Genomic DNA, 12,659 nt, shown 5'->3' on the forward strand with positions numbered 1-12,659 from the left:
TCTGTTCCTGGCTAAACCTTCAGGAGGAAGGGGAGTTTACACAGCAAATGACAAGCCTTAATCTAAACATCACAAAGAGAAAAAGAACAAATGTAGGAGCCCCAACCACTCCAGCAGTAGGGGGAGAAGCAGACATAGAGGCAGACACTCCCAGAGCTCAAAGACTGCCACAGTTTGGAACCTCCAGACAACTTAAAATTACAGTGGCATTGTTGCAATATCACCATGGCCTCACATATAATAAAAGAGCACATACTTAGGATTGGGATGTTAACTATAAATGCTCAAATTATGTCTTCTTGACGACTACATGGAAAACGTCATTAACAACAAAGAAGATACTAGGCGTTCCATAAACATGGAGCAAGGTCACACATCATCCATGACATGCACAGTAGCAGAGTGCTGAATCTGATTACATTTATGTCTTGCCTTTCCTCCACAGAACTCAAGATGGCATACATGGGGTGGCCAGGGAGTATCCCCATCTAGGCAATGACCAGACCCAGACCTGCTTTGTGTCAGCAAAGTTGCAGCATCAGGTGCCTTCAGATCATGCCCTGGGAAATCTGATGCAAATATAAGAAAAGCCTGCATCATATAATTATGCACCTTTTGAGTGCTAAATAGCTCGAGGTAAAACCTGGGAACAGAACTAATTTATCGGAACAGCATCACATATCTTGTCTCATAGTCATTCTTTTTTCCCCTAGGAAGAATGAAAAGGTCATTCCCATGCTTTCGCTAAGGGTTTCTGACATAGTTGACATCACCAAAAGCCAATCTGAAAGCTATCATTGTGCCTGGAGTTCTAAGGCCATTTCCTAATGAAGGACATATGCTTTGCTTGAGTTTATTTTGAAACCAGATTTGCTTATTTTTCATATGCGATCAAAAGGATGTCAGAGTGCTCCAGAGGAGGCACTTGAACCTTGTAGGACAAGAACATTTTCATGGCCCCAGCAGCCAGCAAAAACACCATCTGTAGAGTAAATTGTCTTGTGTGGAGATTCTACTGTTTCTCCTGTGGGTTGCTATTACTGCTCTTGAAAGGGGAAAAAGGCCATGTCCCTTACCTCCAAATAAGAGGGAAAATACTGTTCAAGTAGTCAGCAAAAATATTCTGTACATCTCACTTATACACATGCTGAATGGCTCCTGTGACAAAAAAAGTTTTCAGACAGCACACAGACAACAGAAAAGGCATTACCTTAATATTACAATTGTCATCAAGAAGAATATTTTCCAGTTTTAGGTCCCTATGAACAACGCCATTCTGAAACAAGATAGTAAAGAAAAGAACATGAGGATGGACAAAAAAGAGAATTTGTGGGAGGGATTAATATTGGATGGATTAAAGAAGCAAGCCATCAGGGTGGTCTTTGCACTTACACTTCAGTCATAACACTTGCAGCCTAGTAACTAGTGACAGGAGACGTGTTAGTCACTTGCTGTGTGGTTAAGGGAAGAATGACTGGAATCTGTCCTCCCACAAAGCCTGTAAAACAGCAGGGGAACTCTTTTCGGAACTTAATTCCAACCCCAATCCTCCAATCACTGTGTGAAAGTAATGTATTCTTCCCAGGCACCAGAAAACACTCTCTCCTAATGTAAGTTATTCCTTACAAAAAATCCAGTTCTTTCAGTGTCTCTGACTTTTGGGCCTGATAAGTTATATCCCTAAGGGACTGCTCTTCATTTCAACTGTTAAGACTAAGACCTAACAAGCTATGCTCACATCACAGCTTCTTAAAATTTGTTAAAATTAAAGCATACAGAAATTGCTGTAGATTTTCTGTGTTGTAAAGTGGGAAAACTGCAACTTCCCACTCTTTAAAAGGTAAAGGTGTCCCCAACCAGTCGTGTCTGACTCTAGGGTGCGGTGCTCATCCCGTTTCTAAGCCGAAGAGCCAGCGCTGTCAGAAGACGCTTCCGTGGCCATGTGGCCGGCATGACTGAACGGAACGCTGTCACCTTTCCCGTCGAGGCGGTACCTATCTATCTACTTGCAATTTCTTGCTTTCAAACTGCTAGGTTGGCAGAAGCTGGGGCTGAAGACAGGAGCTCACTCCGTCACTCAGCACCCGGGTCTCGAACTGCTGTCCTGCCGACCTTCCGGTCTGCAGTTCAGCGTCTTAACCACTAAGCCACCGCGGCCCTTAATGACTTAATGAAAGTCAGTTAAAATGATCTTCAAAGGAAAAGAGCTGCCAAGAAAAAAAATGATTTAAAACTATTCTTTATATGGCTCATAGTCATGACACATTCAGAACAAAACCTCTCTTAATACTTATGCAAATCAACCCTTTCTTTCAAATATATCTTTGTATTCTAAGATACTTAAAAAAAAAGTTGTGATTTTTGTGTGTGTAATGATTTAGAACTCTGATTTTTTGCATCAAAGTTGCAAAGTAAACAAAGTTTACTTAAACAAAGTAAGGGCACAATCCTTTGGATGCTAGACAGCATCTAGATGGCCATAGGATTTTTTGGTTTCTGGGAACCGAACTCAGAACCAGTGCTCTGTGCTTGGTTCCCAGAAATCCAGCTCCCTGCTCCCGTGTAAGAGGTGCCATTCATCCCTGGCTCTGCACTCAGAAGAGCAGCGCGAAGTTGATGAAAAGAGGGCATCCCTGGGGGCAGGGAGGGGACCAAAGAAGCCCTGTTACGATGCTTCCTATGCGCCATCCAGCCTCCTCTCCCCCGCCCCCACACTCCGAAGCTCCCCAGCCACAAACGCAGGGCGGAGAAGATCCCCTCCGCACTCCGCCCACCCTGCATTGGATAGTTGGACACCTCTGCAGTCGGAGGCAGTTGACTATCCCCATAGGATTGCAAAGTAAACAAAAGTTTACTTTCCAGAGTAAAGCTTTGTAGGGGGAGTTGCATGCATTGTGCTCCCTACTGCACAGTGCATATCTGAAGCAATTTATGACAGCATACTCAGCCCTGAATATATAAAACAATATATGGAACTACTTCAGCATGATATGTATGCATATGAAGCCACCCTCAGGTTACATCCACAGCCTCTCATCACTTTTGAACTGAAGTCCAGCTTTATCTGCTATGGCATAGTTTTGCATCTCAATCAGCAATGCTTTGGGTACATAGGGAACAACACACAAAGCAAACATGATCACATGAATACTCCAAATGTTAAATCTGGCTCAATTGCTTTGCTCACCTTGTGGCAGTAATGCACAGCAGAGACAATTTGCCGGAAGAAGTGTCTTGTCTCCCGCTCATTCAGCCTTCGCCTCTCGCTGATATAATCATACAATTCCCCTTTGCTTGCATACTCCATGATGATCACAATTTTATCTTTGTTCTCAAACACTGTAGATGAAAAAAAAAAACCTGCTCTTTTGATTCAGTACGTTTAAGAATAAAACATAAGAAACACATATGATCAGCCTTGAAAAGAGGGGAAACCCTGCTATTCTCCTCTTTAATTCCCACCCTGCTGCAGCACACATGGATGAACAGATCGGACTATTTCTGGTCTGTAACAATTTCACATGTGTTAATTTGTAAATTCATTCTGTCCCATTTCTGTATTAATCTGTGATTTCCTTTTTAAAATCTGCATGAAAAGTCATATTTAAATACATGTTTTTGAATGTATTTTCTCACATAATACACATTTCTAAATGTATTTCATCTCAAAGTGCACATTTCTATATTTATTATATCCTAAAAAATGTGTTTTATACACATCTTGGTATGTTTTAGAGCTGAGCTGCATCACAAAATTTGGAGAAGTGCAAAATCCAAGACACCTGCACATTAGTCTGGGAGATGCGGATCAGGTCACTTTGCTTTGAAATATGGACCAAATTAAATCCTTAAGCATCCCTCTTCTACAATGCTGCCCCAGGTGTCTTTTACTGCCCTTTAAAGCTGAGAACAGCAGTCAGGGTTGCTTTGCATTGGTTTTCTAGGCAGAGAAACATAGTGCATCATTACGGCAGCTGCACTTCTGCACTCTTTCTCCTCTCTCTCTCATATACATACACAGACATACACTTACTTTCTTTCAGCAACTGACCTTAAAGTTAGGAGACAGCATGCAAGAAAGAGAAGTACAACCAGTGGCAGGTGAGACTGAAAGAGATGAAGGTACCCAGTAATGATCGTTACTCACCCAAGGCAAAGAATTAAGTGATTTACACCAGATGCTGAAGGCATTATAGAAATATAATTAACTACCAATTAGTGATGTGCATTTGATTCAGCCAAAGCCTGAGCCAAACTGGACCATTTCTGATGCTTCCCAAAGCTAAGTGGGCTTCCCCACAAAGTGACAAAAGCTGAAGCTGGAGCCTGCATGAGGCTTTGTTCACGATGCTGCTTTAAGAGAACTACAGGGGAGCTCCGCCAATGGGCATTTGAAGAAAGTTAAATACAAAGATGTATCTCTCAGCACTAAGACTGCAGTTTCATTCTTTGGCTTTGTCATATATCTCTTCACATTTGATCACTAAACTGTATATGACAAAGTACTGCAGTTCTTTCTATCCCATTAAAATGTTCAGCAAAACAGCTTGCTTGCGTGTGTGTGTGCGTGTAAGTAAGTAAGAGAGAGAGAGAGAGAAAGAGTGAGAAAGAGAGAGCACGCACTAGAAAGCAGCCAGATAAACACTGGCTGCTGACTAGTCGATTACCTAACTGCTTATGAAGCACTGATTCGTTCTAGTGATTTCATCCTCATTAACAATGAACTTTGGAAACTGCAAGAGCTGTCTCTGGATAGATTACACTATGGCATCCTCTCCAAATTCAACAGGCTGAAGTTTTCTAGAGAGGAGCTAACATTATTAAAATGGCCTAACCGACAACATTAACAAGAAAGGCTCCTATAACTCTAAAGGTACATTTTCTAACAAATTAATGATACACTACATAGGCCCACAAAAAAGTATCTTACCTTACTAGAAAGATGCAATTGGCCACCATCCACAACCTAAACCCTCCAGAGTATTCAACTGACATTTGTAGAACAAAATAAATGAATCAATGGATTGAAGTCACTGACTGAAATGTTTGTGCCACTGAAGCATACAAACACACTCTTTTATTTTACAGGCATGAATTAATTACTTAAAGATGAAAGCACACCAATACTATATAAGAATATACTAGGAGCTCCCCTATACTTAATATCAGACCATTTATCCTAGTATTATCTTTTGAGTGACAACAATTCTACAAAATTTATAGGAGATATCTTTCCTGGCTCTGCTACCAGAAATCCTTCAAGTTGGTGATGCCCAAGTTGTACCTTGGACTTTATACATGCAAACCAAATTCTCTACCACAGAGGTAAGGTCTCTCTACAATTAGGTCAATGCAAGTATAATATTCTGGAGAAGCATTTTCACGAGGTAAACATTTGTACCACATCATCTCTGAGATACTAATATATCACAGCAATGCTCATGTAATACCATATTTTGTAACACTGAACTGAGAGAGGTTTTGGTATTCCCTAAACCTCTACATGAATTTATTTAGTTGTAGTACTATTTACTACAAATAATAATGAGGTAAATAAATACCCTCCCCTGCTAAGACATTATCTTTAAGCTAATGTATAACTATTTGGAATGCTTGGCTCACTTTGTATTTTTACTGTATTTGATTTATGACCTGCCATTCTAAAGCAGGTTATTCTAAAGCTGGGTCAGCTTCTAAAGTAGTTCTGTACAGTTGCTGCCACCACCTAGTGCACAGAAACAAATTTAATGAGGAACGGCTGCTTGGCTTTTTTGGCTTGCTAAAATGGAAATGCTAGACGAAGAAAAGCTACCCATGACTATTACATAACTAGGAGTCAGCAACTATGATGCACAGCAGATTATTTAAAATAGGTGTTACTAACCTGCCTACCTGAGTTTGCTATCCGTTTTTCCACAGAGTCCTGTCAGTTCTGACAAAAAATCTCTGTTTCAGTGTGATTTCATCGCTACAAAGGCCCTGTAGGCAATTTCCCCTCCAGGGTAGGTATTGCTCTTGAAGAGATTGCATAGAATATACAATAAGGCACATCTATAATTTTCACTCTCTAGAAATTTAGTCTTTCCCCTGGGGCTAAAAACCAGGCACCTTCAGCTCTGTATAAAGCTGCCCTGTGTGGAAAGCCACCAGAACTACAGCTGGAGCATCTTGCTGGACACTGAAATATTCTCAATCTTTGGACTGGTCCCAGCCAGCCAGCCTGCCTGGCCACTGGGCTATTCTAGACAGGAAGACCTATAAAGGGCTTCCTCTTTGAGCTAGGATTTTGCTTGAGTAACAATGCTCTTCATGGCTCTGCTGTGTTTTTTGGCGCTGACTCTTGGCTTGGTCCCTCAGCTCTGACTCCCTGGCACAACTCCATGCTCCTGGTTTCCGGCTTCTGGTTATCTTCTGACAGCTGCCTACAGCTCAGCCCTGACAAACCCTGAGCATGCTATTCCTGCTTCAGTTTCCAAGCTGTTTTCTATCGCCACCATCCCTTTCTGCCACCCAAACCCTTACCAAAAATTTAATGTTGTTTGAAAGAGAATCCTATCTTGGAGGAAGAATAAATTTTGCAATGTGAATAAAATATACACAACGTTGCTTATTTTACTCTGACCATAGAATTTGGTTTTCCTTGGTGTAACCCCGGTTGAACTTGCAGAACAAATAAATTAAATACTGTTTGTAAATACCAGTGTTCAGATGTTACTGCTCTGTTTGCAGCAGGACTACATTTTATTCCACCCCCACAGAGGTCAGATGGGGAAAAGGCGGCAGTAAAGGCCCAAAATGTGATAGAATACTCCTGCAGGATGTGGCGTACGTGTGCCTGTTCCAGTCTCATGAACCTTTCCAAAAGGCAAATAGGGCTTTATGCAAGTAGAAGAAAGTGTTAAATTTCAAACACTCAGTATATTTACAATAAATATTTATATATTTATTTTTGGGGGTGCGCTATTTTTTATGCATTGTTTCTGGACAGCTAATTGAAACTACATATTTTGGCTTGTGATTTTATTAAAGGATAAAGAATGTAAGACTGGGAAAGAACTTAAATTCTCACTACCAAAGATGTGTCTGCACTGAAGAACATTTTGTAACATCTTTCTCAACCCATTATTCTCCATCACAGCCTGTTCTACTATCATAATAATTCCTGAATGTAATCTGTCTATTTAACTATATTTAGAAGGCTTGAAATGATGAGCTCAGCTTCTATTAAGCACTCTAAACTTTTCAGAGAACCTTGCTAGCACAGAGGTTTCTCTCTGTATCTGCCTGTTCAGTGCTCTGGAATTCCACTGCATCTAATGAGGCATAATATTCCTCTTAAAACAGACTTATTAAAAAAAAAGAAAAAAGGAGACAATCATGTGAAACATGCTGAAAACAGATAATCAAATTATTTTCATGTGAAAAGTTGAAGACTATATGCACACTGATGGCAGAAACAAGACCTATGAGAAACAAATAAAAAAGCTCCATACCATTTTGCCTAGGTCTTTTTACATGTTGGCTAGATCTTTTAACCCCTTCATGGATCACTGCTTTGTTGTAGTGAAGGGGCTTGCATAACTCAGTGAAGCCATAAGCTATGCCGTGCAGGGCCACCCAAGACCGACAGGTCATGGCAGAGAGTTCTGACAAAATGTGGTCCACTGGAGAAGGAAATGGCAACCCAATCCAGTATTCTTGCCAAGAAAACCCCATGGAACGTATCACAAGGCTAAAACATATGACACCGGAAGATGAGCCCCTCAGGTCAGAAGGTGTCCAATATACTACTGGGGAAGAGCAGAGGGAATTTCCAAGTAGTGCCAGAAAGAGTGAAGCGGCTGGGCCAAAGCCGAAAGGACACTCAGCTATGGATGTGTCTGGTGGTGAAAAGAAAATCCAATGCTGTAAAGAACAATATTGTTTAGGAACCTGGAATGTCAGATCAATGAATCAAGGTAAGCTGGAGGTGGTCAAACATGAGATGGCAAGATTGAACATCGACATCTTGGGAATCAGTGAACTAAAATGGACAAGCATGGGCAAATTTAATTCAGGTGACCATTATATCTACTACTGTGGGCAAGAATCCCTTAGAAGAAATGGAGTAGCACTCATAGTCAACAAAAGGGTGGGAAAAGCAGTACTGGGGTACAATCTTAAAAAAGATAGAATGATCTCAGTACGAATCCAAGGCAAACCATTCAACATCACAGTAATTCAAGTCTATGCCCCAACCACTGATGCCGAAGAAGCTGAGGTTGATCGGTTCTATGAAGACCTACAACACCTTCTAGAACTAACACCAAAAAAAGATGTCCTCTTCATCATAGGAGATTGGAATGCTAAAGTAGGATGTCAAGAAATCACCGGGATAACAGGCAAGCATGGCCTTGGTGTACAAATGAAGCAGGACAAAGGCTAATAGAGTTTTGCCAAGAGAGCCAGGGCCTGCAGGAGAAGCCACCACCACCGGGGAAGAGGCGTGCCTGCTGCTGCCGGGCCTGCTGCTGCTGCTGCCGCCACCACTGCCGCCTCTGCCACCACCACCACCAGGCCTTTCCTTCAGACTTCTGCCTGGCAGACCGCCAGTCCCTGCAGGACCAGGCCCCCAGGTACCGAGCCAGCTGTGCTGCTCCATCTGCCCCTCCCTGGAGGGGCTACATAAGCTGGCTGGCTGAGGTGGCCTGGGAGAGCCAGGGCCTGCAGGAGAAGCCACCACCACCACCGGGGAAGAGGCGTGCCTCCTGCTGCTGCTGCTGCTGCTGCTGCTGCTGCTGCTGTCGCTATCGCCGCCACCACCACCACCACCATCACCACCACCACCACCAGGCCTTCCCTGTGGACTCCTGCCTGGCGTTATTTTTAAGGATATTTTAATTGTTTTTTGTTGTTGTTGTTGTTTTTTCTGGGGGATTTTGTTGTGTTTCTAGGGGTGAGTAGCCTGCCTGATAGGCGGGAGCGAGGGGGCATGTGTCCACCTGATGGAGGCAGTGGGGGGAGTGTTGGGGGCCAGAACATACCGAGGCTGGGCGGCAGGCGCTGGCAGAGTACTAGGGGCAGGCCATGCCAGATAGGGGGAACAAGGGAGAGATGTGTAGTATCTGTCCCCTGCTCCGGGCCTGTCCACAGCCAAAGGATGGCTGGGGGAGGCGTGACCCCATCTTCTGGCCTTTGTTTGCTGCTCTGCAATGCCAGGTCTGTTACCCAGAAAACCTCCCTCATTCATGACATGATCCTGGATGAGGGTGCAGACCTGGCATGTATTACTGAGACCTGGCTGGCCGAGGCTGCTGCTCCAACCCTTGCAGCCATGTGTCCAGTCGGATTTTCGTATGCACAGCAGCCGAGGGCTGGGGAGCGGGGAGGGGGAGTGGCTGTTATCTACCGAGAGTCCTTGGTCTTCACCAGACCCCCTCTCCGGGAGACCAAGGTTGCTGAGTGCATATACTGGAGGTTGGGCCCGAAGGGCAGTCTGGGGATTCTGCTCGTGTACCGTCCACCCCGCTGCACGACTGACTCCCTGGCTGAGGTGCTTGAGGTGGTCTCTGATGTGCGTATACAGTCCCCTAACTTACTGGTGTTGGGGGACTTCAACGTACATTCGGAGGCCATCCTCACAGGAGCACCTTGGGACTTCATGGAGACCATGGCCTCCTGGGAGCTGCACCATATTCTAACTGGGCCCACCCATGTAGCCGGTCATGCACTAGACCTTGTGTTTGTTTCTGGAGAAGCGGGGAGTGATCTGGAAGTCGGGGGTATATCCACCACCCCCTTGTCATGGTCAGATCACTATCTGGTGCCGGTAGACTTCTCAGTTCCACAACCCCTCCGAGGGGTGGAGGACCCATTAAAATGGTCCGCCCCAGGCGTCTTATGGATCCAAATGGATTCCCGAACACGCTTGGGGATTCTCTGGGGCACACCAACGGCCACTCGGTCGAGACACTGGTGGGTGGCTGGAATGCCGCAATCACTGGGGCATTAGATCAGGTGGCTCCGAAACGCCCTCTCCCCCTGAACAGGGCTCGGACTGCACCATGGTTCAATCCGCAGTTACGAGCTCTGAAACAGGAGGTGAGACGGCTAGAGTGCCGGTGGCGGAAGTCTCGCTCCAAAGACGATCAGACACGGGCTAGAGCTGTATCTTCAGCCTATCACATGGCGGTGAAGGCAGCAAAAAAGGAATATTATGCTGCCTCTATCGCGTCTGCAGAGTGCTGTCCCAGGAGGCTGTTCCAAGTGGTCCGGAGCCTGGTCGGTCCTGTGGCTCCAGAACCACTGGAGCATTCTAAGGCTTCCTGTGAGGCCTTGGCAAGGCACTTTGCAGATAAAATTGATCAGATTAGGTGTGTTACTCTGCATGCTGTGGATACAGTTATTGAGCAAGAGGCGGCCTGTGGCAAACTGTTTTTGTGGGATCGGTTCCAGCTTCTTCCTCCTGATGAAGTGGACAAGGTGCTTTCATCTGTAAGGCCAACCACCTGCTTACTTGATCCTTCCCCATCTTGGCTCATTATGGGCTGCAGAGAGAGACTGGGTGAGGGGATCAGGGTGGTGGTGAATGCCTCCCTTGAGGAGGGAGTGATGCCATCAGCCCTCAAGGAGGCAGTGATAAGACCGCTCTTAAAGAAGCCCTCCTTGGATCCTCATGTTTTGAACAACTTTCGCCCAGTCTCAAATCTGCCATTTTTGGGCAAGGTGATTGAGCGGGTGGTGGCGATGCAGTTGAAGGCACACTTGGAAGAAACTGATTATCTAGACCCATTTCAGTCGGGCTTCAGGCTTGGGCATGGGACAGAAACGGTCTTGGTCGCCTTGCTGGATGATATGAGGAGGGCTCTGGATAGGGGTGAATGCTCCTTCCTTGTTCTCCTCGACCTCTCAGTGGCTTTTGATTCCGTTGACCACGGTATCCTCCTGGACCACCTGGAGGGGTTGGGCACTGGAGACACCGTATTGCGGTGGTTCCGGTCCTTCCTCTCCAGCAGGTACCAGAGGGTAGCACTGGGAGAGGAGGTTTCAGACCCGTGGCCACTCACTTGTGGGGTGCCACAGGGTTCCATCCTCTCCCCGATGCTATTTAATATCTATGTGAAGCCGCTGGGGGCTATCATCAGGAGGTTTGGGGTGCGGTGTCATCAATATGCGGATGACACGCAGCTCTACCTCTCGTTCAAATCTTCACCAAGGTTGGCCGTAGAATCCCTGTCCAAATGTCTGGAGACGGTGAGTGGCTGGATGGGGAGGAATAAGCTGAAGCTGAACCCTGACAAGACCGAGGTACTTTTGGTGAGAGACAAGAGGAGGCTGGGGGATGTTGACCTGGTGTTGAATGGGGTACGGCTACCCTTGAAAGACAAGGTCCGCAGCCTGGGGGTCATTTTGGACTCCCAGCTGTCCATGGAGGCTCAGGTGTCAGCTGTGAGCCAGACAGCACTGTATCAACTCCATCTGATACGGCGGCTGCGCCCCTTCCTTCCCGACCATCTGCTCCCATCGGTAGTACATGCCCTGGTCTCCTCTCGTTTGTTGTTGTTGTTGTTGTTGTTCAGTCGTTCAGTCGTGTCCGACTCTTCGTGACCCCATGGACCATAGCACGCCAGGCCTTCCTGTCCTCCGCTCTCTCCCGCAGTGTGCCCAAGTTCATATTCATTGCATCGGTGATGCTATCTAGCCATCTCATCCTCTGTCATCCCCTTTTCCTTTTGCCTTCAGTCTTTCCCAGCATCAGGGTCTTCTCCAGGGAGTTTTCTCTTCGCATTAGGTGGCCAAAATATTTGAGCTTCACTTTCAATATCTGTCCTTCCCATGAGCACTCAGGGTTGATTTCCTTTAGGATGGACTGATTTAACCTCCTTGCAGCCCAGGGGACTCGTAAGAGTTTCTCCAGCACCACAGCTCGAAAGCATCAATTCTTCGGCGCTCAGCCTTCCTTATAGTCCAGCTCTCACAGCCATACGTTACTACTGGGAAAATCATAGCTTTGATTAGACGGACCTTTGTCGGCAAGGTGATGTCTCTGCTTCTTACTATGCTGTCTAGGTTTGCCATAGCTTTCCTCCCAAGGAGCAAGCGTCTTTTAATTTCATGGCTACAGTCACCGTCTGCGGTGATCTTGGAGCCCAAGAAAGTAAAATCTGTCACTGCTTCCATTTCTTCCCCTTCTATATGCCAGGAAGTGATGGGGCCAGATGCCATGATCTTAGTTTTTGTATGTTGAGTTTCAAACCAGCTTTTGCACTCTCCTCTTTCACCCTCAACAAGAGGAGATCCTCTTCGCTTTCTGCCATTAGGGTGGTATCGTCTGCATATCGGAGGTTGTTGATAATTCTCCCAGCAATCTTAATTCCGACCTGTGAGTCATCCAACCCGGCATTTCTCATGAAGTACTCTGCATATAAGTTAAATAAGCAGGGTGACAATATGCAGCCTTGTCGTACTCCTTTCCCAATTTTGAACCACTCAGTTGTTCCTTGTCTGGTTCTTACTGTTGCTTCTTGACCCTCGTACAGGTTTCTCAGGAGACAGGTAAGGTGGTCTGGTACTCCCATCTCTTTCAGAATTTGCCACAGTTTGTTGTGATCCACACAATCAAAGGCTTTAGCGTAGTCAATGAAGCAGAAATAGACGTTTTTCTGGAATTCTCTTGCTTT

At 45.4% G+C, this 12,659-nt stretch overlaps 1 protein-coding gene across 1 annotated transcript in view; it reads right to left on the reverse strand.

Moving 5' to 3' along the window:
- The window catches only part of NUAK1 (NUAK family kinase 1), a 102,188-nt gene that overhangs the window by 22,758 nt on the left and 66,771 nt on the right, over positions 1-12,659 (reverse strand). Inside the window, exons 3-4 of the mRNA XM_084809660.1 lie at positions 3,188-3,339; positions 1,211-1,276 (exon numbers count right to left, since the gene is read on the reverse strand). Of these exons, the coding sequence (XP_084665786.1) occupies positions 1,211-1,276; positions 3,188-3,339 (218 nt within the window). The remainder of the gene's footprint in view (positions 1-1,210; positions 1,277-3,187; positions 3,340-12,659) is intronic.

The sequence above is a fragment of the Heloderma suspectum genome, chromosome 7, assembly GCF_057233095.1.
Source record: "Heloderma suspectum isolate Gila_16-S chromosome 7, 16-S_ref, whole genome shotgun sequence".
Lineage (NCBI taxonomy): Eukaryota > Metazoa > Chordata > Lepidosauria > Squamata > Helodermatidae > Heloderma > Heloderma suspectum.